Consider the following 25,230-nt stretch of genomic DNA (forward strand, 5'->3'; position numbering starts at 1 on the left):
AATATTTGGCCGTCTATCCACCGAGGGACCGCGTTATAATGGTCCGGATTAACAAATCTATCCTTTACCTGTCTACTGCCATGGGATCAAAATATCATAGTTGAGATAAAAAGATGTGTCAACCAAATTGTTTCCTAAAAAGTCCCCTAATTTATATCTCCCTGCGAGATCTATAGGTTCCAATCCAAAAAAAAAAAGTCCTATAGGTTTCCAAACATGCAGAGTTTTGGCAACAATAGTTTTTCTCTTAGTCTGTAACTGACACTAATTTACGTCCAACCCTACCGGACTTATTAAGTTCCTGTTTATTTGGATTTCTACAAACGATTGCTTCTCCATAAACCTGCTTCTAGTACAAGTATATTCCGACTTACTTCTGTTTTTTTAGGCTTCTATAGTAGTAAAGACTGTTTTTCTTCTAAAAAACCACATCCAAAAACCAGCAAAAGCAGACTGTTTGTTTCAGCTTCTTGGCTTCTGAGAAGCAGAAGCCAACAAAAACCTAAATAAATAGGGCCTAATACTATATTGCACGCTTTTCCCACCATGCGCAGCTCCACACGTTGTTGATGGACCCGTTCTGCGTTCGCCATGACTGTTACTCGAATAACTGGACCTAGATTGTCCCGCCCGGGCACGCGTGCGTGATGGGATACCCGCTGCCGTACTCGATCACCTTCAGCTTATCGACGGCGGCAGCAGGACCGCTAGTGTCGACATCTGCGTATCGTGGGTGAGAGGTGCTGCAGCCGTACCCTGCGACAAGAACGCAGGGCGTCATGAGACCGAGCGTTAGCTTGGGTGGCATGGTCACCAGGTGTGCGACCGAGCCCACCTGCGTTCGAGCTTTGCTCGACGCAGCTGCTCGCCTATGTCCGGGATAGGTCCCGGGCTAGGGTACGCACACGCGTGCGTGTTAAGTAGGATGTGCGTGCTCACACACTGAAAGTCTAGGACTCTCAAATACGTCTTTAGTGAATGCGCACGCATGTGCGTGTATAGTGTGTGAGTGTGATGTGTGTGGGTCGTGTCTGTCCTCATTTATATATATATAAAAAAAGAACGCAGGGCGCCATTGTTACAGGGAGTAGGAGCATCACCATCAGAAGAGGAGAAGCATGGTCAAAAGCATGCAGCTCAAGGCAAGAATTTGAGCGGCTGCACCCCCAGTACACTGTGGCTTTTGATAGCCCTCGAGATCCTTGCAGCATTTACTATCCAAAAAATATACGGATTCTTTCAGCATATGCAAAGAACAGACACCGACCAGTTTTCAAGGAGAAAATTGTAGCACACATCAGATTTTTGTAACAACTAGCGGTAGCCAATGGCCAAAATACCAGGCACGATCCCAATGTCAGAAGATGGACTCTTAACAATAAAAAATCTGAATTCACTAAATCATTGCAAAAGGAAATAGATTGAAGAGACTGAATCGATGAGGCCAAATTATAATAAACTAGACTGAGGAGAACACTGCGAATCCAATCTTATATATTTCCATGAACCGCGATAGGGCTTGGAAAATAGAGCAATACCATAGTTCAATTATTAGCAGTACAAATTATAAAAGACAAATGTATGTCTAGCCTGTACGAATGTACGGGTTGGCGGCTAGTCAAACCCTGTGAAGCTGTGACGCTGCAAGCAGTCCACGAGCTCGTCGACGTACCGCTCCTGCCGGCCACCTTCGTCGCCAACGACCACCTCCTTAAGCCTCTTCGCGTTGAGCGCGAGCACCTTCCCCTCCTCCTCCAGCATCACGAGCGTCACGGACGCGGCGACGTCGTCCCTGCCAAACGACCCATCGTCGCGGCGCGCCACCTCCACGCCGACGCCCCGCTCGGCCATCATCCGCGCGATCAGGCCCTGGTCGACGACGAACGGCAGCATGACCAGCGGGTGGCCAAACCGGAGGTTCTCGGCGACGGAGCCCCACCCGCAGTGCGTCAGGAACGCGCCCACCGCCACGTGCGCGAGCAACCGCACCTGCGGCACCCAGCCCGTGCACACGGCGCCGCGCCCGCGCGTCCGCGCCTCGAACCCGTCTGGCAGCAGCGGCGACGTGCCGGTGCCAGTGGCGCCGCTCGGCCGCCGTAGTGCCCACAGGAAGCGCACCCCTGAGAGCTCGAGCCCCAAGGCGAGCTCGTGGACGCTCTCCTCCGTTACCGGCGCCTCGCTGCCGAGGGCGACGTACAGGACGCTCCCCGGAGGCTGCTCATCGAGCCACTGTAACGCACCTGAACGCGCCACGCCGATGCCATTGTCATGGTCACCGTCGTCGGCCGGGTCCGGCAGTAGGAGGCCGGCCGGGACTGCAGGCTTGCGGTAGAGGTGGGCGAGCAGGGAGAACACCAGGGGCTCGACCTCCAGGCAGCTGCGGAACACGAGAAGGCGGCAGTGCTGCTCGGTCAGCCAGAAGCGCTCCATGTCGGAGATGCCAGACGCGTTAGGCTGGAAGGCGGCGGCCATCCAGGCGGCCTCGTGACGGCGGTAGGCGAGGGAAGATGGAGACGGGAACCACCTCGGCGTGGGCATGAAATCGTCGGCGGTGACGCGGGGATGGGCGACGTTCTCCCAACGTGGGCCGCTGTACGCGAGCATGGTGCCCGTGACGATGAGGAACATCGCGCAGGGAATCTTGAATTGGTAATGGAAAACAAACAAGTACGGCGTTAGTAACCTTGAATTGCAGACCTAAATGCGCAGTTGAAAGGACATAACTTTCATGGAAATCTTACGGGAAGTGCTGAAAATTAATGGGGCGCTTGATTTTCTTAAGGATGCTTGACAGTACTGAAATTTAACGTTGCTGTAGTTCGATCCTACTGTTTGTTCTTTGTGCTCGTTGAGTGGTAACATCAACTACAGCCCAATAAAAATAGAATACAAACAACATACTTATACATTGAGAAATGTCTGAGATACGTATTGGTGTGAAACGACCCTCTCCAACTATCTGTTCAGCTTATAAAGCTTCAACACAAATCGTAAAGCCAATTGGATGGTACGGTAGTACAAAGCTATGGTATGAATCTCAAGGTTTCGTGAAAGTAATTAAAATACCCCTTGTTGTATAAAACTTCATAAAGAATTAATGTAGATGTTAATTTTCAACTTTCACTACAACAAAAACAGCCATATGAGATATTTTATCTCTGACAGTTTCTTTGGAACTGTGTGAGATAATTAGTCCTAGTTGCAAGTCGTCCGAGACAAGCCATACTGTTGGAGTTGTAAGAGACAATAAAGTATCCCCTACGATTCATGTGTGAAACCATCCAGCAAATATCAAAGACGGTTCCACATTGGAACTGTGCGGGATACCAAGGGGCCAAGTTTGTCACGCACGGTTCCCCCAACCACCCATTGAAAATACATACGCTTAGTTTCCCGTGCCAGCTCCTTTAAGTTCACACCAGCCGGTCGGCTCCGCCCTCTCTCCTCCCCAAAAAGCCCCAAATCCACTTGCATTCATCCTCTCTCCTCCCAATCCAGCCTCCGCGAGCTTCACCGCCACTCCGATCGTCGCCGCTCCCATGTTGCCGGTGCCCGCTCTGTCCTCCCCTTGGCACGTGGGTCCACTATGGTCTCCAATTAGTTGGCCCTCGGTGGAGTCATCAGTGGAGGAGGAGGCGTCCATGGAGGTCTCCTCATAGGAGACCATCTCCAACCTCTCCATCGATGAGGGGGAGGCCGGCTGTGATGACCTCGAGGACCTTTGGTGGGAGGGCTCTCTAGTCCCGCCAGGCTGGGAGGAGGAGGATACGAATGCTGGCGAGGAGGAGGAAGAGGAGGAGGAGGAGGGCGGCCTTGCCATAGAGGAGTAGGTCAACAGTAACTCAAAGCCGGAGGAGGAAGTCGGCGGCAACAATGACACCAGTGCGGAGGGCGACGCCGAGGGCCTGGGAGACATTGGTGAGGAGGAGTAGGAGGAGGGCGAGGCCGATGGCCATGATGGCCGTGCGGGAAAGGGTGACAACTCGGGCACCTTCTTCGCCATCAGTCAGTCACTCTGTCGGCCTCGGTGGTAGGCCAATGAAGAGGCATAGGCAAGAGTAGGTTTAGTACTGTTAGTGTAGGTGATGCATGCTAATGCGAATTTAGCAGCCTTTCACGATTTGGATCGAGAATTTTGCGTAATCCGGATCTTTTGTAGTAATTGATCTTTCTTTTGTATAAATTCATGAAATGATCAGTTAGCCGTTGCGCCAATGGTGCCGATGAAGAAAGCTAGGATAATGTAGTGGTGATATGCTAAAATGTGGTAATCATGTACTTATCTTCTTTTGTGTATAATGAAAAGATTAATTCTTAAATTAAATTATCTTGTGTTTAAAGTTATTCTTGCATTTAAATTCAATATTGTGTTTAAATGCACTTGCTATGTAAATATGCCACCTACATGCCTCATATACATTTCCAAGCATTGTTGTGTTTAATTTCTTTTCTGTTTGTGCAGTTAGGTGTTTCGTTTAAATCTCTAAGTGAATGTATGATTTAAATTCATTCTTGTGTTTAAATTTTAGCGCCAAGTGAATGTAGTACTAACAAGTTAAAAGAAATATATCCTAAAACCCTGACATGAAACACAAGCTAGTTCAGTTAGTAAGAGGATTGGGTCACTGGCATGAAGTCTTGAGTTCACTCTCCGGTGAGGCACTGACGAAAATGGTGAGAAAAAAAAATAGGGAGTGACTAGGGCGATGCCCGGGTGACCTAGCTATCGTCCAATTTTTTTTATTTTTTTTTGGCACATTTTACTATTTTTACGTATTTTTTCAGGCTCTAGAACCAAGTATCACTGATGTCTTGTCTCTAACGGTCCCATTGTCAAATTGTCAGAGATAACGATTTATGTCAGATGGCTAGTTACCCATCGGAGATAATCGGTCTTTATCACTGACTCTATAACTGTAATGGCTCAAAAACCATATGAGGCGAGGCTTTTTGAGCCGTCTGTGTGTGTTAGTGTTTGCGTTGAAACTTAAATGAAAGATGCATGTTTAGTGTAATTTACAACGGGAATGCTTGTATTCGGGCATCCGGAGCGAACTCTTTTCCGTCGGATGCTACGTGGGTCCTTCTCGTCCATATCCACCGACTCCCATATCTACTGCCATCCTCTATTCACAATTGACCTACGCCACCTCTCCCTCCTGAGGGAAAAAAAAAGATCAATACCCTTCTCTGTCCCCTGCCCATGCATATGCAGGCCCACATCAATCCCCCTTCTCTCGCTCGCTCAATCCCCCTTCTCTCTCTCAATCCCATCAAGTAGATCGACCACTGTATGATCGAGTACACTCTAATATGGCAATAAGAGGGGTGAATGATTACGAAAATCAAATTCAAAATATAATTCACTCTAATCGAAAACAGACTTAAATTCGGTATTTCACTCAGAACAGATTGCAAACACTCGAGTAAAAACGATGTCGAGTAAGATCCGTAGATTCGATTGCTCTCAAATTTGGACAACAGAAACTAGATTTAAATACGAAACTATTCTGATAAGAATCAAGTCAATCGGATATGTAGATCAAGAGTTATGCCTATTTGGAGTTGACTAAACCAAACCGAATCGAGTAGATGAAACCTAGTCGGAATTGATCAAAAGCTACTCAAGATCAACTAGAAACAACTCGGAATTTTCTCAGATTAAATACTAGATATTCTTAGCAAGGTTTTAGATGGATTAAACCAAGATGAGACTCGTTAAAACACTAATCTAAAACCAAAACCGTGCACACAGAATATAGAACAAAAAGAAAACATCGAATCAACAACTCATCAACTTACGAAACTGGATTCTTCATTGCATAGATGAGTTTACAAGATGCCTCTCCAAAACATCCAACAAGGATTTTCACAAAATTCCAAACCCTAGACAGATCTAAAGTCTAAGTACTCTGGGTCTGCTCTTGTCGTTCTGCTCTGCCTTGCGCTGCACAACCGAGACACCGAGACCCTCTTAATATATAGCTTCCCAAACCGACCTTAGTTTGAAAACAAATCTTATACGGTCACATATGCAACACATGCAACGTGCAGCCGTATCTAACTCCTTATCATATCCAGCACAGGCACGAACCAAAACACGTCCACCCATAACCGAATCCAACTCGTGCCTGAGTCCGACTCTGACTCACACTCGACTCCTTATGGGACTGGACTCTTCAACCGGTCAGACTGCAGTCCGACCTCGCCATGTACTCGAACGACTCCATCATCCGAACACATCATCTGGTTGCTCACGACCTAGCATACGTCTACACTTTCTGTAACGCCTAGTCGCACACCTTCAACCTTATCTTCACGTACACTGTTCTCTAGCCTAAACGTTCCGCATGATATCTTTGATCACTAGAACCTAGTTTCAAACCTCAGTTCCTCCCGAACATAGTTTCGATCCCATCATCGACCACGTTCTCCCTCGAGCAACACCTACGCATGAACAAACCAATTTTCCCGAATACAAGTTCTTCCCAACTTGACCCAATCATTAGTCCACGCAAAACCACTCACACGAGTATATTGCATCATCACTACGCTAACACCAGTGTATAAGCCAACTATGCTAACACTAGCATATTTAAGCAACAGCTTAGAAACTCATGAATATCGCTCTAACATCATTATACTAAATCACTTTGCCTTGTCAATTTCATCATTCAACTAATTTTTCATCATATGATCTCACAACCACCTTCCTTTCTCCAAGTTCGGTCACAGGCATAGATGAATCCTCTCTCTCTCCTGCATATACAGGGCGACCTCCACAACAAATGTCACTTTTCGATTTTGTTGTAATCTTGGTTTTGAAATGTTGCATCAGTTAATTTCAAATGTTGCGGCTACTATTTTCAAATATTGTAGTGACATAACTTGGTAAATAGGTTGTTTGGACTTTGCAACAGGTGAGACCAACTGCGAAATTTTGTTGCATTTGTATTCTCCGGTTGTTGCATTAGTAGTTCTAATTTGTTTCACCAATTTTCATCCCGACTTCGTCCTTTTCTGCAGGTGTACGGATTTTATGTTGCAAGCTTTGTAATTTCTTTAGGATGTTGCAATGTTTCTACTCCAAAATTTCTGTTGAACTTTTTGGAGAAGTTTCTCAGTTGCAAAATGTATGAAAACGATTTTAAATTTAAGTGAAATTTTTGAAGAGATCAGGATTCAGGACATTGCCTTTTCTTTTTTCTTAAGATCGGATCCCACTTTTTTTTTGCAGAAGTTGATTCTGACTGTTGCATACGCACTTCCAACATGTTGCAGTTGATATGGCATAATAGATCGATTTGTTTCAAACGTTTACGCCACTTTGTCAAGTGTACCTTTTTTAATGAAGCAGTATCTCCGATTTCTAATGATTTTCCTTGGAGGTACCATGATTTATTCAACTACTTATTGAGACCGAATCATCTTTTGTTGCAAACTTTGATGGCTATGTTGCAAACATTGACAATATATGTTGCGGCGGTCTTTTTCCTGGAGGGGAGGGCATCCGATGCGAGTGCGCACTGCTACTGGACGTCCGGGCGCTAGTTGGCCCCAATTTATAATCATGCTTTAGGTGAAAAAGAAGTAAAATTATGTATTGGTAGGTGTGGTGATGTATTTTCTTATACTACTGGAGTGTAAAGTACAAGCTGATGGTGATCGTTTTTCTTTCTCCAACTCCCCACCTATCTTACTAAAATAAGGAGCTGGTGAGAGAAACCTTTCGCCAAAAAACTACTCTTTTCGTTCAAAAATAATAGACGTATTAAAAAAAATCAAATTTTATATATTTTAATTAATATTTAATCAAATTATATGAGCGTCAACTGTATAAAAATTATACAATTACGTTTATAATTTAAAATAATTTTACATTATATATATCTTATAGTTATAAATGATATATTTCGTGAGAAAATCTTAATGAAAATTTAACTTTAAAGATTGAATTTTAAAAAAAATACGTCTACTATTTTTTAAGGAGAAAATATATTAAAAGAAACTAAGTACTACCTTTTACAACGTATCGATCCATGCCATTGATTTGTGATGCATATCCAATTAATGGCCTAATCAGTCACTAATTATGGCAGAGCTCCTTCGCCAAAAAAAAAAAATTATGGCAGAGCTGAGTAGTCGTTTTTACTTGTCTTGGGGAAGACACCCAACAGTCTCACAAGTCACAATATTCGATTGGAGCTGAGTAGACTGATGGCTCACCTGGTGCTGGTCGGCGATGGGGAAGAGCCAGTGGTGCGCGAAGTCGAGCACGATCCAGTCCGGCCTCCTCTCAAACCCCGCCTCGCCCTCCCGGCTCCGGTCGAGGAAGTCCGCGAAGGGCGCGGCGAGGCCATCGAAGGCGGCCTTGAGGAGCTCGACCTTCTCCGGAGGCACGTCGGCCGTCGACTCGGCGCCATCCGGCAGCCCGTCCACCGCCGGCAGCGGCAGGGCCACGAGACGGACGCGGCCGGACAGGCCCGTGGGCACCGGCGGGAGCCTGGCGACGTTCCTCGGCGTGGAGACGAAGGTGACGGCGTGGCCCCGCCGCGCCAGGCGCTTGGAGAGCTCGAGGAAGGGGATGAGGTGGCCGAAGGCCAGCCATGGGAACACCACCGCGTGGAGAGGAGCTGAGGCTTGCTGCTGTTGGTCCCCCGTCATTATGGCTTAGCTAGCTTGGACTTGGACAATGCATGCACATCAGCGCATGGCTAAAATACCACTGGCGCAGCTATAGATTACCAAAATGCCACCAATCCCTTACACCAATCCTCTGACATACTGCACTGCTATTGGGGGCGGACCCAGATCCATAATAAGCTGGGCTTCAGCCCGGGTCATAAGTCCAAATTTTCATTGAAATTACTGTAGAAACAGTAGAGATTTTTAGATCCAAACCGAATTCGAATGGGTCAGGTCTTGACCTAGGACTGGTTCCGCCCTGACTGCTATTGCACGTCCGCTGACATACAAATCTGAATCTCATGTGTCAACAAACGTACAGTACGTTAGAGGATCCTATCCTCACGATAGGTGAGGTCTTGTCCATGTGGCGCTAATGCATTCGTTTGTAATTTTGCTCGTGGTAAGATAGCAATATTGTATGTTGGAAAGAAAAAGAGCAAATTGTGTATGCTAGATTTTATTGATTTTATTTAATTGTTCGTTTGATTAGTACGTGGTACATGATTTCAGAACATAAATTAATATTTCTGCAGATTATACCCGCGGACGGCTGTGGTTAAGAGGTCAATTGTCTCTCCGTCCGAGCCTACATGGTTATGCAGGGGTGAATGAAGGCAAGTGGCAATGCTGGAAATCCTGCTTCATTCCCTCGCAGGAAGGGGTCAAGGAAGTGGTTTGCAGTCGCTTGCAATCGTCAGTGATCATGAAAAGTCTCCCTGAACTAACCCTGGACGTGGCAGAGCAACATCTAGAATAGAAGATTTGCCTGCTCCGACAATGACTCCAAGAGCGCGAGGAACTCGTGCATTAGTATTCAACTCAGTCATACCGACACTTCAATGTATATATCATGCAAGACAATTAACCTCAGAATTGCAGCAAATCAACTCCTGACAAAATGATATCAGCACTAGAGACATGAGATGAAAAGCAATAACACCAGTAACTAGTTTGGACTTTCATGGAGGGTACAGAGCAAGCATCGCATACTGCTTTACACAACACAGGCTACAGCTCCTGCTTGCTGGTATCTGAAATTCTGGCAATTCTGAGTATTGAACCTACACCTCTACTTTGCATAACCTAACAAGGAAATATGTACATGAGCACTGCTCCAAGTCTTGCTATTTGGTGACCGCCTGCAATCCTGGGTGACTGACCTAAATTCTCAAAGATCAGGATGCGGTTCACGGCTGCCCAAACCTTGGGTACCGATTTGTTGTTTGCCCACTTCGGATATCATGCCAGACCCAGGAGAAGATTCATCTGACTTGCCCGATTCATCGGGTTCCTGGCACCATTAGTAGAAGTGCGACAGTGCACATTTCGGGCTTCCACCTTTATCTGTAACAGAAAGCAATATTATATCACTCTAGAAAACACAGCATGAACTGGACTGGGCAAAAAAGAGCCAATTTGGTAGCTAGAATAAAGTTGGCCAACGATTTATCCATTAACATACATAATTCACATCACTTCATTTAGCATCTGCGTCACAAAGCTTGATTTCAAATCACAATCAACCATATTGGCAGTTTGGTTAGGAAACAAAAGATTGGTACCTAGTAGATGAGATATCTACTGAATTGTTTCATAGCAACATTATGTCACGTTTCTCAACAAGCAAAACATCATTTTCACAATCCAGTAGTACCTGGATAATTAGTACCTGGAGAAAGAGATAAACCACCCTGATCCAGGATATCTTTCTTAACCTGGACAAAAAAAGTACTTATTACTGACAAGAAAGGCACCAAATTCTCAATTTGAAGACAACATAACTACACAGGTTCAGGGATGAAATAGTATACAATGCAAGACCTGCCAGCTGTTATTGGTAAACTCAGCTATTTCCCGTACTTTTTTTTTGCAGTTGCGCCTTAGAGACAGATGGAAATCTTCCCTGCAGTAACTCTACCAACTTTCCCATCCCATGAGGGCATGATTTAATAAGTTTTACCTTCAGAAAAACATGATTTAATAGGAAATCTTACAGTCAAATTCAAAGCAGAATGTCTTTAGATGTCTTCTAGAAACTTACAAATTCAGGGATGTCTGAATCTGAAATGGATTTGGATGCTACTGGTGTGCTAGGGCTCTTTTTGTTTGATCGACAAAATTCCTGATCCTCTATGGGCACGTTGACATCAACAGGTACATCAATGATGGGGGCTTCAGGGTATTTCTTCATACAAAGAGCTTGCAAACAGAGTTGCTCCACCTTAAGTATTCCAGTGACATCTTCAACTTTCAGCAGGTCAACTTCACTATAATCTATGTTGGATATGACTAAAGGCCTGTCCTTCCTAAGAGCATGCTCTGTGAAACCATGAAGAGCCTTCTGCCTTTGCAGTAGAACATTAAGTTCCTCAATTGTAACCCCTAAGATGCTCAGCAACCTGCTGGTTTCATCAAATTTACCAGATAGAGGTTCGTATTGCACGCCCTACATAGAAGAAAAGAGGAATCTCATAAACCAACAGTGTACCAAGATCAACCAACATATGAAACAATAAAGTCAGGTAACAAAGGAACCAAGAACAAAACAATCTTCACATTGAAAAATATTGGGGGCATAATGATTAGCAGGGACTGGAAATATTTTCATTTTTCTGAAGAACATCCTGCAACCATCTGTATATGGAAATGCTAAAATTTAGTCAGTGCAGTAAATTATTAAATTACAGTTTCAGAGTCAAGTAACAAACGATGAATCCGATCATCAGTAGAAACACAATGCTCCATCGAGCAGTAATTCAAATTTTCATTTTTGCATCTTCAGGGGCACCTATTACCAAAAGATATACACATAGAATGTTGTCCACATGTCAAAACAAGTAATTCAACTAAAATTATCATGAACCAAGTGTGTTTTCAAAACAATACAATAAAATCAAATTGGCGTATCACTATAATATTGTTTTGAAAAAAAAAAGAAGAACCCAACTCTATCACCAACAATGTGGTGAGATCAGAACAAAAGAAGCTACTGTTTAGTGTATACCAGAAACATCACCTGAGGAGGCTTTAAATGGTTTAAGCACCTGGAAGGGCCAGGAATTGCAGAAAGTAACAGAAACATGAAATGACACATTCTAAAGGATAGAGGGAGATGATTTTTACAGAAGCTATTACCTCATCCTCTGAGAGATAATCATCAGGCACTACAAAACTGTTTTCAGTTTCCTCTTCCATGTCAACCTTTGAATCATGTTCATTCATTGTCTCCTCATCATCATTGTCGAAATCAGAAAGATTTTCACCAGGGTCCTCCTGAATCAAGACTTTATACTGAGAACAGTTCTCTACAGCAGGGAAAAGGGGGCAAACGAAAAGGTACCTCTTCCCATTCTTCATCACTATCAACTTCGTAACTCAAATCAGGGTCCCTCTTGAAGGGGTGCCTTGCGCTAACTGTAAAACTGTAGAATTCATCTTATATGAAATACTGTCTTTATGCATGTAAGAAAATCAGCAGTACAACCCTCAATAAAGTTTTAATTTTCATATAATGAAGAAAATTGAAACAAAAAATCCAGGTAATTAGACAAAATATCTGGAGCATACCTCTTCTTTCTCCAGGTACCATAGTATGCTGGCCTATGGCTTCTACCAAACTGCAGAAGCTTCTTCACAAACAAAACTGAAGAGGATGTATTACTATGAGTAGTTTTAGATGGGATTTTGTTCTGATGAGATGGTGTTTTCAGTTAATCGAGAAGTTTTGACAAATTCAGGCTTCCTGGATTCTCCATTTGGGATGATTGTTCTTTAGTTGGAGTTGACATAATTTCAGAAGGTGCAGTCGCAGAGGAATTCTGTAGCCTAAGCTCATGAAATAGCTGAATCTCCTAACACCCAGCGGCACAATTTGTTATCTCGAGAGAGTTTTCTCCACCCAGCAACATGCGCCCTGCATTGTGAAGTCACAATAAAATTTGCCATCTGCAATGATATTCAGGTGATTTATCTATTCTCCAAATCATTCACTAATCATGACTATGGTATTTTTTTAACTACAATACAATGAAGATATAAGACAACATATTTTATGTAGATTTTGCTGCAAGCTCACAACTGATTATATGGTTGGCTTTTAGTGATTAACATAACATGATGTGTCGTAGCATTAACTGCTAAAATCTCTTTGACTGAGAACGTGAAACTCACATTTAAGCAAAAGTATAAAACATATATATGCTAAATTTTATTTTTAATTAAGAGCTTAAAATAAATGCAAACATAATAAATTATAACTTACTCCCAGATTTCCTCCAACCTCAAGCAATTTGCTTGAGATAACGTACAATAAATGAAATTCTGAATAAATGAACTGGCCAAACCCCCTGTTAACTTATTGAAACCAGTACTGAAGCAATTATTCCCATTTAAGAAAAATTGGAAGTGATAATCAGGTTTCTTATTCTATGTTAAATAAAACTATATTATGTGTACATTTCTATGTATACTCCCATTAGAGGCATATTATAGAAGATTTTATGCAGATGCACCACTGGCTCTGCTGCAGATCTGGTTTTCGCTGTCATAGTTTTTTTTTTTAACTAATGCAACTCTCCAACCTCATATATTCCTGTATCACATTTCTCCGAAATAAATACTGTAGCATTGACACTATCAGCTTAAGTGCTCCAGGTTCATCTTTCTAAAGAAATGACCCTAAACATTATCTAGACCACCACTTCCATCTTTCGTTAGACTCATTGGTAAGGCTGCTTGATAATATATGACTGCCGACTACATGCCCTTATTTCTGAAACTAATACTGCAAGGCATGCCAACCATGGGAAAACAAGCTTAAATGACTTCCTAACACGATACATTAGATTATGCAGTTCAAATACACATTGCATGGTGCGGAAATAGTCAATAACACATGATTGTTAACTACAAGCCATGTGTAAAAAGACCAACTTACTTTTAATAAATCAAGGAATTGAATGGCCCATATATTCAATGCTCTTATGAAGAACACTCATATCACAACTGCAGTATGACATACATGCGCAAAATTTACGAAGTACTAATACAGATTAAGTAATCTTTATATGGAAACAATACAGATAACATAAACACAATCAGTTAACTCTTAGTTACCCAGGAGGAAGTTTCATGAAGGCCATAACTGCAGGAGGAAGTTTCATCAAGGCAATAACTGTATGTTGCAATGGCTAAACTGCTGTAGCTTAATAAAATATATTTAGAACCCTATGTTTATGTACAAGACAAATGGTATGACACTAAACGTCTTTGTTCGAAAACACATAGCAAAAATGCAAATTCATAGACGAGGAAGGGCAGGGGTAATTACAAAAGCACCGCAAAACCATAATGATCAGCATAGCTTACTAACATTAATGTAACTGACATCATGTAGGGGACAACAAAGCACTAGACTAGATTAAAATTCTACAAATGCATCCAATATTAACAGTGTATAATTTCAAATTTTTAGAAGAAACAAGAGAAAGAAGAAAAGGTTGTCATACCTGAAAGAACCAAAATCCTTTCATGGATTACCTTTCGAACTGTATGTCGAATGCTCAAAGTACTATGTAGATGTGAGGGTAACAACTCCAAATCGCGTGTCTGTCCCATGGAGTCACATAGCATCAAGAAAACTTATTGATCACTGATCGCCATAGACGAAAGAACACTAGAAAGGAAAGAAAGCAACAATTCTTAGATTATTACCTCCCAACACCAAAGGTTCAATTCAGACTCATCCTCCTGCTCATCGGCATCCATACTGGAAATACCATACGAAAACCTCTTACCAATGTTAAGCACCGAGCTGCGTACCGAAAACTCTGTGACACCATCTTGCAACTTCATCCTCTTGTAGATTTCATCTGTTAGCTTTGCACAGGGAAGACTGCTCTCCTCCAGCAAGCATGCTATAATCGAGTCACCCGTAGAGCAGGTGAGCTCCTCTGGATTCAGGTGATGACCAGAAACCTCCTTGTAATATTCAAACAATTCATCAATTTCTCGCTGCAATTCAGCAGATGCAGAAATTTTATCAACCATGGCCAATTCAGTAGAAGCTCCCTTCCTCTTCTGTTGCTTCTTGGTCCGCTGCGTTGATTCATGTGCACAAGAGACATCAACACCAAAAGAACTGGCTGTGCCAGACAAACCATCCGCAACTGTTTCCTTTGCTTCATTGACATCCACCATTAAACCTTTGAAAATGAAGACTAAGCGTCATGCCAACTAGCTAAATGTGGTGAAAATATTGTCATTTGCTCACCAATTGTGCAGAAATGTTTGAAGAAGAACAAGAAAAGAGAACAAACCCCTCCAAAAACACACTAACTCCCTGATCAATTCACTAAAATCAAACAAATAACTATGCTCCGAAACCATTACTGATTCATTACCCATAAACGAAACAAAATCCAAGACATAAATTCCTTCCTATAAATAAGACCATTTACCCCATTTCCGTAAAGAAGAAACCCAAGAACTGCTACTTACTCATAGAAACAATTCAATAAAATGCCCATGATCTCCGTCTAAACTCTTATGAAAGGAACAATTTCACAACATCACTTGAAATGAACACATCAAGACAAACAAGCAAGAAGGTAGCGGGGGACAAGTATTGCCATTTACTCAGCAATTGTGCAGCCAAATGTTTGACGAGGAACAAGAAGAGCACAAATCGCTCTCGAACATACTAATTCTCTGATACCCGCACCAAACTCACAACAAAATACGCTCCGGAACCACTACTGATTCAGTTCCCATCAACAAAGCATCCTAGAAATCGATTCTTTTCTAGAATTTAGGCCATTAACCCTATTACCACCAACAAGTAAACCAAGAACTGTTACTTGCTCTAAGAAACAATTCAAGGAAAAGCCCATGATCTCCGGCTAAATTCTTTTTAAAGGATTTTATAAAAATCACTTAAAATAAGCACATAAGAAATCTAAACAAGCCAAGAAAGTAGCGGACCAAAACCCTAATCATCTCCATTCCGCTCGGTTCCACAACCGAAGCATCCAGAAATGAAAAGAAACCGCCAAGAAAACCCCAAACCTTGAATCCATCCAAGCAATTCGACGCACCAACGAAACCCCCCAAGGTCCCCAAGAATCCAGCAAAATCAGCCCCGCATTACCTCCCAACGCGGCCTAGAAGTAAACCAAAGGCCACACGTCCCGTTGGATTCTCCGATGATGATTTCGATTTCCCCTTTCGACTGCTAATCTCGCCGCTCTCGGGAGTGTGGAATGGAAGCGACAGGCGGAAACAACACAGGGGAGCGTTTTCCATGCGAGCGCGTGGAGATTCGTCCCGCCGAGGAACCGGTTGAACGGCCGGGATCTGGTTTCGTGCGGGCGGAGGGAGATGGGAGCGTTACGGCGGGCGGTGCGTGGGGCGCGTGGCGAGCAGGAAATCTTCCCGCCAGAAGATGGGTGGAACTGCTATAGGTGTACCAGGCTTCGTTCCCAGGTTCACCCTTTTCGGAACGGCTCACCTCTCGATATAGGGATAGTAACGGATTAGGTTAGGATTAGCTGAAGTAAAATCACGTCTAACTTAAAACCCCATCAGAATGAACTCGATATGAATTAAAATAACAAACAGGTGAAAATTAATACCTAACCTACACCCGTTAGATGCCCGTCGGGTTTTGAGATTCCATCTCACTGACAACCAAGTTACGAAGGAGCAAAAAGATACCTTACTGCACGACGGAGCCACCAACGTCACTCTCCACCCTCTCCAGTCGACTCCGCCCCTCTGCTCAACTCTGCATCCTCCGGAACGTCATCCTCCCATGCGTCGGCCTGCCCCTGTTCCCCCACCCTCTCGTAGCCACAACCTCCACCTCCCACACCTCGCCGCGCCATGACGACCCTGTTTGCGACGTCCCCTCATCGAGGACCGTGCACACCGTGGCCACTTGCTCCTCCTGCTCCCGCTCCTTTCCCATCTGCATCTGGCCATCTCTCCCGTCAGAGGGGGCTGCGTGGAGGAGGGGGGCGTAGGGGCCGATGTGGAGGGGGCGGCGCGGACTTGCGGAGGATGGGAGCAGCACGGAGGGGCTGGCGCTGAGGGGGCGGCATGAAGGGGGTCGGCACACAGGGCGCGCGCGAAGGGGGCCCGGCACACAGTGGCGGGGGGGAGGGGGTGAGGGCGAAGGGGCGGATGGGCGAGTGGGGACGGGAGAGTGCCGAAGTGACTGATGAGTAATCAGGCAAGGTGAATGGATAAGGTCCTGGACGAATGGGTCAAGTGCCCGTGGGTTACCCACAGAGAAATATCAAACCTGCATCCGCTACAAATCGGATACCCGACCCGCTAGACTCATATACGGGATTTAAAACCCGAATCCACACCCACTGGTACAGAATCTGCAGAGATCTGAACCTAAGGATCTAGCTGTTTTCCTTACCTCATTAGAATTTATAGGAATGAGAATAAACGGAAAGACTTAGGGATAGGATTTTTGGGTTCTTTATCCTTGTATTCGGTGGCTATCCATGTATTTAATAGGTAGATCTAAGAAAAAGTTGGGTGCCTCAGAATATATGTGTTTTATTGCTATACTGATTTACAAGAGTCCAATTCGGAGTGTTTTTGTATGAACGTAGAGAAATGTGATATTCGATTACAATTCAGAGTGCCTCACAAAGCTAGCTATCCATGCATTAACGGAGGTCGATTTAGGCACAAATTAATTAGGTGCATAAATGAAAAGAAAAATTAAGATAATGCTTTGCATCGGCCGTCCGGAGCGAGCGCTCCCTCAGACGCCTCGCGCTGTCACGCACCTAATTAATTTGCCCACCTGACCCTGTTGACCACCCAAACAAAATATTAAATGTTATTAACCACCCATCCCTCTTTCTACCGAGTGAAGCATTATCCGTTTCTCCTACATCAGCTTCGACATCCGGGTCACTCCCTCCCCCAACCCCAACACCCCAAGATCACATATAGCTAAGGATAAAAACGAAATCAGTAATTTTCGGTATTTCGAAGATTGTTTTTGAAATTTTTTGACCGTAGCAGTCGGAAATGATATATCGAGAAATTGAAAATAGAAACAATTAAACTATGTATAAACGATAGCGGGAACAATTTAGGCATTTTTCGATCGTTTTCGAGTTCTTTCGTTTTTGACCGGAAATTACCGTTTGGATTTCCCGTTTCTACTTCCTATGGTACATCTTAACTCGGGCACAACTCAACAGACAACAGGCCTCCCAGGCTCCCACCCTCGTAGCCGCCCAGTCGTCTGTGGTAGGCTAAAGCTGGAATCCTAAAAGCCCTTACCAAATACATATCACTTAGCCCACAAGATGCAACAGAAGAAGCTACGTCTGAATTGCTTGTTGAGCATTCTCTTTAGTAGTACAGAAATAAGGCACCATGAGTTAGAGCTAGTGCTCAGAGCTACGGTTCAGTACTTTCGGGTTTAAATTATCGATTCTTGATCGATACTGACATGTTTCCACCCTGGCAATTCCGTTTCTGGTTTTCTCGTATTATCGACATCGTATTAGCTTCTAGCATTATCATTATCAATTTCGTTTCCGAGAGAAAATATGAAACTGAAAGTGATTTAGGTCTTTTTCGATCGTTTTCGTACCATTTTCATCCCTACATATAGCATTAGAAGAATGGACGCCGATGCGGATTAGAATTGCTCTCCCAAATCTTCGAACCTGATAGGTATCTTTTCCGTGTACTTATCCAACTCATGATCTAGCATGTGCATCTCATTAGCAACTTTTTTTATACAATCATTATGAAATTTATTGGGAGATCCATCAGTATGAGATAAACTGGTATGCATAATTCTAATTACCTTTTCCAATACGTCCTCATACTGGCATTTAATACCTTCTACTTCCACAGGCTTACCATTGCTTGGAATTCTTATCATCTTGACATGCTCAACGGGATTTGGTTTCGGTTTACCGGCCAAGTGGCTAAGGATATGTCGAAACTGGACCAAGAAATAGTCCAATCTCTACTATGAATTGAGTCAGGAATCAACCTCATTACAAAGTTATTTTATTGATGATAACAAAAACAATATCCATAACTTATTTGAATTAAATCGTTTTACAAATGGGACCTTCAGAGAGGCCAGAAGCAAATAAAACTATAGCGGATCTAAGCGTAGTCTTTAATCCTTCCGGCCATTTCCATATGCAATCGATGGAGAACACACCCTAGAATGCACCATCTTCTGTGAAGTCCTCAAAATCTTCCCCGACTGAGTATGGTTTGGGTATAGCAAGCGTGAGTACGTACGTCTTATACTCCGCAAGTTGTGGAAAAAATGCATATGTAGACATAAATCAAGGATAAAGCTAACATGGGTATATTTGCAGAAAAGAAAAAATTATTTAATAACAACAATTTAAAAGCAAGTAATTAATTAAGTGAACAACAATAAGTAAAAAACAACCTTAAGATTCCCACCATCTTGACTTATCCATAGAGGGTGTGTTTGATTGGATAGATAAGGTGGGATGGAAGATAGCTATCCCAGTTTTTAGGGTATTTGGTTGGATGGATGGAGTGGGATGGGGCGGCCAGCAGCGGGAATATACCATGATATGCTGGATGAAGGAGTCCAACGAAAAGAGCCGGACCGAGCCATCCACCTTCGCGTTCGTCCCTCACGTGACTCACACGCGATGTATGCACTCACCTTTTCTTGACCTCACCCACTCCATCGCACATCTCACCCCTCACCCAGCCTCGCTTTGGCGGCGGCCCCTGCGACCCCTCTGACCCACCGAGCAGCCGACCGAGCCATTTCCTCTGGCGACCTCTCCGACCCGGCGAGTAGCTAACCAAGTCGTTTCCTCTGGCGACCTCTCTAGCCCGGCAAGCAGTCATTTCCTCTAATGACATCTCCGGCCCGGCGAGTAGGCGACCCCTCCAGCGAGCTCTCTGACCTGGCGAGCAGCACCCCCTCCGGTGAATAGGCAGATCCTCCAAATCGGCTCCAGCGCCCGCCACTCCTTTGTCCTCCTGCGACCCTTCGATTCCTTTGACCTAACCTTCTCACCCAGCGTGGAAGAGAAGCTCCAGCCGCCAGTCGAGGTGAACATCAAAGCTTTATTTGATTCAAGGTTTAAGGCTCTTCTTTTGGGTTTATTAGGATCAAAAGAGGTGTGTTGTTGGGTTAAATTTTTTGTCACCTCATCAGCTCTCCTAGGAGAAACAGAGACCCATAGAGATTTTGACATAGTTGACAAGCTCCCAATATCGATAATTGTAGGATGAATTTAACTTAGTGAGTACTATAGTATGTATTTTTCACATTTGATTGGTTATCCTCATATTGCTTGTAAGGATCATACTTCTTTTGCTTGTAAGGATGAGATTTCTTTTGCTAAGTGGTGCTGATGTGTAATGCACTAGTGGTGCTGATGTGCTTGCATGGTTGTGGTTCTGTATGAGCTTTTGTATGGAGAACTTGTATGGTGCTAATCATTTGGATATGAATATATGAAAAGTTTGGTTGTATGGTCAGAATTAGTAGCCACATATGTGTGCTGCATATCAAATAGGGCTGAGTACGTTGTTGCATCAAATGCCTCAGTTATATCTATGTTGATTTCAGTACTACAGGCAGCAACTTCAAATCAGATTGAAGCTGCTTGTACAGAGTATGGAACTACACTCCAAATCATGTGGTTAGAAAATAGTACACACACCTTATCACCAAGAAATCAGAAATGAAGAACTCAGGCACACATAGATGGCACACATATGCACAAATACTAGTCATTTGGCAATCCCATGATAGTCTATCAGCCTAGCTTTTTAGCTAAAAGGGGTAAGCTCACTTAAAGTCATCACAATCATTCAACACATCCCATCCATCTAACCAAATATAAAATTGGTTCATCCTATCCACTTTAATCTCACCAACCAAACAGAAAATTGGATCATCCCATCCAACCCAACCAACAGAAAAATGGATTATCCCATCCAGAAAAACAGAGATGACCCTATCCCATACAACCTTACTCTCGAACCAAATGCACCCAGAACCAACCACCTCAACTATGGTTCTCAGCACCAAGGTTGACCAAAACTGAACAAATAATCAAGTTCTAATCATGTGAGGGTTCCTCGCCGCTCTTGACCATAAGCACGACTGATTAATCAGTTGTACACTCTGTAGAGGTTGTACACTTTACCCACAAGACTTGTTTTTTTTCTGTTTTGGTCATGCCTGCAAACACTTACACACTTTTGAGGTGTGCGGCTTGGACTACACTGTAAGGCCTTTACAAAACTGAAGGATCGAGATAGTGGCCTAGTGGGGGGGGGGGTGAATAAGCGCTTTAAAATTAACTTAACCAGAATCTGCAAAAGCTGATCGGATGGTCCGATTTTTCAATTGGATATTCTGATATTGATCGGATGTTCCGATATGACTATCAGAACTTCCTATTCTATTAAACTTAACCCTAGCTGGAACTTCGAGCAATGAAAAACAAATTCACTATATACTAGTTGCAATACGATGTAAAACTACTCAATCACATGCACGACTAGCAACAAGTAGACATATATCAAGACAATAGATGAATTACTCAAAGTTGCATAAATAGTAAGAAATAACCAAAGGCAGAGACAAGTTGACTTTGTTCTCGAAGTTTAGATCCTTGAGGGGATCCTACATCTCCGTTGAGGGGCTCAGTCACACTTGAGTCGGGTTTCTTTCAACCATTTTCCTCCTGAGGTTGCACAAAGCACTCCTCGACTTCTTTTGGTATTTCTTCCCTTGCGGATGCAAAATCCGGCCTTCACAAACTTCTCACGACACACCACAAATGAATTGGTGGCTCGTGAGTGACTCCTAGCTGTCTAGGAGACCTCAATCTCCAAGAGTAACAAATACGAATGAAGATTGCTTGGAGATGAACCATAGTGCTGAAAGATTGCAAAGCTTATCACCAGCACTCAATCCCTCTCCCCAAATCTCTCCCACGGAGTTGAATCACTTAGAAACAAGAGATGAGAGGAGAAAACTTGCTCAGGATCTATTTAGAACGAGAATAAGAGACGCCCTCTCAAAACAGAGGGGGGGGGGGGTATATAGATATCCCCAAAAACTAGATGTTATGTGCTTTGTCAGCCCACTTTGGAACTTCCGACCACCTCGATCAAAACTTCCGATCTGTGTAAAATAACATCATCGAATAGATCTCCCAAATCAGATCTGGAAGTTTGAACATATCGGAACTTCCGATCCAGAAAATTATTCCAAACCCGAGAACCCTATGCTAGAGAAAAAGGGACATTCCGATAAGATCGGAACTTCCGACAAGATTGGAACTTTTGACCTCTGGATCAGAACTTCTGATCTAGAGTTAATTCTCAACCCGAGAACATTATGTTAGGAAAATTTGGACATTCTGATTGACATCAGAACTTCCGATAAAACTAAATCCTGGAACACAAGAACCTTATATTCCCAAAACTTAGGCATTCCGACCAGATCGGAACTCCAGGAAGTGGCCGCTCTGGTGGGCACGGCTCACCGTCAGGTGTTGGCCAAAAGCTCCCGGGCTACCTCTCACCGCGGTGCAACCAAGGCCGGTCCATCCTCAGGTGGCGGCCGAACCGGCCGGGGGGCCTCCAAGCGGAGTGCCGCCCCCTTGGCCATTACCGGAGTTCAGGACCTCCGCTTGCATCTCAACGAGCGGAGGGCCGTCGAAGATGCGTGTGTTACCCTTGAGCACCAACGGGAGTCCCAGCATGAGGCCGAAGCTGAGGACCAGGCCTTCACCAGTGAGCTCCGTCGGGTTAACTGGCCCACCAAGTTCCGGCCAGAACTGCCAGAGAAATACGACGGGTCCATCGACCCCGTCGAGTTTCTCCAAATCTACACCACCACTGTCCAAGCGGCAGCCTGTGCCGTACCCTGCTGCGCGGGCAGCGCCCTTGGGCAGTGAACGCCGGCGAGCCGAGGAGCCCCGACGGTCACAGGCCGGCATAGTTACGAATAATATGTAAACAAAAAATAAATTGTAATGGACAGTTCACAATATCAATGGGATAGTTTACCTTTGGTAATCAGTATGTCTTCTTTTGTCTTCCTGATGCGATTGTTTGCCTGTGTGAAGATACTTATTGTTAGTTTACAGTAGATAGTAGAGGAAAAAGGATAAATAGATATTTATTGTTAGTTTAACAGTAGATAGTAAAGTAATCTTAAATTTGTCAGCATCAGTTTTAGCTGGAGCATGATGATGGTTTTGATATTAAAAATAGCAGATAATAAATTTATCTATTTATTCAAACATTAAGGCACATACATTATGCAAAAGTTTAAATGGTAACTACAATGCTGTAGTTCACTTACATAATTTTTTTGGCTGTGGCTAGGAAGAGCAAAACCTTGCAAACGTAGAGAAGTAACAAAATGTGATCATCTAGGAGGTTAGTGACAGGTATTAATCTTAAGAGATGATGTTACTTTCAGTTTTCGGCTCCATATATTTGATGAAACATTTAAATAAAGGAAGGTAAAATGATAGTGGTTAAGACGAAATCACTCTAGAGCTTCATATTTCCATGGAAAACAGCACACATATTCAATATTGTAAGTATGAAAAATTAATGGTTGATATATGCTAAAGAAGATAGAATACGAATGTTATATGTACATATATGAATATATCTTCCTTAACTAATGCACATTAGAACCTTAGCTGTGATTACTGTAAATCTGAAAAATTGTAAAATATTTACTCTACATTTAAATTGTGCAGGGGAAGGTTGAAGTAGTGTGTAATAAAATGATTCTTTCCTAGAGAAAACTATAAGGATTGCATCAGTTGTTCTATTGACGTTAAGAAACTTCCTCTTTTTTGTTTTGAAGCATGGCAGAAAATTATCCTACTATAGGTTTGGGATTTTTTCAAATAGGATGCAGGCATGCTGGTGCTTAGGCCGATAAGAAGGATGCAGTTGATGCTGCCGTCAGTCAATGAACGCGCGAGCCACCTGCACCGAAGGCGAGGCCGGGAGGAGGGGGTGTGGCGGAGCTGAGAGGGCAATGCTGTCACGCGGCTGATGCTGCTGCTGGCCAGTGCACGCGCGAGCCGCCTACACCGAAGGCGAGGCCATGAGAAGGGGACCTGAGAGAGCAGCTCTGTCGCCATGCGTTGCAGCGTCGTCGCCACACTGGAGTTGCGAGGGCGCCAGAGGCATGAGGAGGGAGGGGGCGTGGCGGCAGCGACAGTAGTGCATGGGAGAGGAAGATGTGTGTGGTGGAGGCGGTGGCCGGGGAGGCAGAAGGTGCGAGCTAGCTCTGCGCCCCGCGGTTCGATTGACGCGGCCTCCGTGGCCGACATACCGAGCCAGCCGTCGTTGAGTCTAGCCCTACACCGAATCCTGTGGCAGAGGCGTCCTCGTCTTGACCTCTTCGTCAGTGCTGCTGGCCACGGACGCCGAGTACCCTTCAGGGCGCGTGCGGTGTAGGAGGCAGCTGGAAAGGCAGAGGGGCAGGCTGCATGGGGTAAAGCGGGTCGGCCACCTGCCATCCGGCCGGTCCTCCTGCGACCGAGCTCGCCCGTGGACCTATCACGCCCCGGGTGTTGGGGTGGTGCTCCGCATGGTTGCTCTCTGCTCAGTCCAAGGGGAGCCGAGGGAGAAGCGGAACGAACCAGTAGGTGGGGTCGAGCTAGGCGGAGGCGGTCACTCGGGTGACGTCTGCGGCGGCCAACACCACCGCCATCGCGGCTAAGAAATTGGGGAGAACCACTCAAAGATTGGGAGAACATCAAACAATAGATCGAAGTGGAAGATCTTGACCTTTTGATGGATGGGCTTCCCAATAGCAGGTTAGTTCGTTGAGAGCAGGTTGCTTTGGGGATTCTGATTTTTGCTCCCATTGATTCTGGACACTTTGTACAGGGTGGCCTTTATCCAAAGGGGATCAACACTCATGGCTTGGCTTGGAGGCTATTGAACGGTGTGGATCAATCCTTTTCTCCATCCCACGGCTGGTAATGACGGACCAATCAGAGGCCGAGAATTCGTGCCGGATTAGAATGTAACAGATTACTTTTTCTAATTGTTATATCAAATTTGTAAAATTAATAATGCAAATGTACTTTAGATCATAATGTTGTGTAATATGTCAGATTTACAATCAATCTTTAATAGACACTACTACAGAAATCGGCACCAGTGCCGGTTCGAAACTGGCATCAGTATCGGTTCTTGTCTAGAACTGGTAGTGATAATTTCATCAAAAAGGCATATATGGTTCCACATACAGTTCAACATTTATATATAGAAATGAAAAAGTAGGCATTAATATATAAAATTACATATTTGTCGTAGCCCAAATTCTCCAACCTTGTTCTCAAGCACTCATACGCATCATGTTTACATTCCAAGCAGTCGTGAAATTTAAATCGTAAATATAACTCGGCTGTCAAACAACTTACGAACGATGCACTATGGAGAAACCCGAAGATTCATTATACAACTTAGGCCTGGGACTAATTTTAGAAG

The 25,230-nt window shown here is 44.0% G+C and overlaps 1 protein-coding gene and 1 pseudogene across 1 annotated transcript; both read right to left on the bottom strand.

The window, feature by feature from the left end:
- Positions 1 to 1,465: 1,465 nt before the first annotated feature.
- LOC133890829 (UDP-glycosyltransferase 91C1-like) lies at positions 1,466 to 8,752 on the bottom strand. The gene is made up of 2 exons (XM_062331413.1): positions 8,227 to 8,752; positions 1,466 to 2,640 (listed from the first exon to the last, which is right to left on the bottom strand). Exons 1-2 carry the CDS (start codon positions 8,662 to 8,664, stop codon positions 1,615 to 1,617), a joined length of 1,464 nt encoding a protein of 487 aa, XP_062187397.1. The 5' UTR covers positions 8,665 to 8,752; the 3' UTR covers positions 1,466 to 1,614.
- Positions 8,753 to 9,592: 840 nt separating this feature from the next.
- On the bottom strand, positions 9,593 to 24,615 carry LOC133890830 (chromatin assembly factor 1 subunit FSM-like; annotated as a pseudogene).
- Positions 24,616 to 25,230: the final 615 nt, after the last annotated feature.

This window comes from Phragmites australis, chromosome 14 (assembly GCF_958298935.1).
Source record: "Phragmites australis chromosome 14, lpPhrAust1.1, whole genome shotgun sequence".
NCBI classification, from domain to species: Eukaryota; Viridiplantae; Streptophyta; class Magnoliopsida; order Poales; family Poaceae; genus Phragmites; species Phragmites australis.

Bases quoted from the DNA above. Each gene is read 5' to 3' on its own strand.
- LOC133890829 (XM_062331413.1), bottom strand. From the start codon at position 8,664: ATGACGGGGGACCAACAGCAGCAAGCCTCAGCTCCTCTCCACGCGGTG. The intron at 2,641-8,226 runs GTGAGCCATCAG...TACCAATTCAAG, and splicing joins CCATCGCCGACCAGCACCAG to ATTCCCTGCGCGATGTTCCT.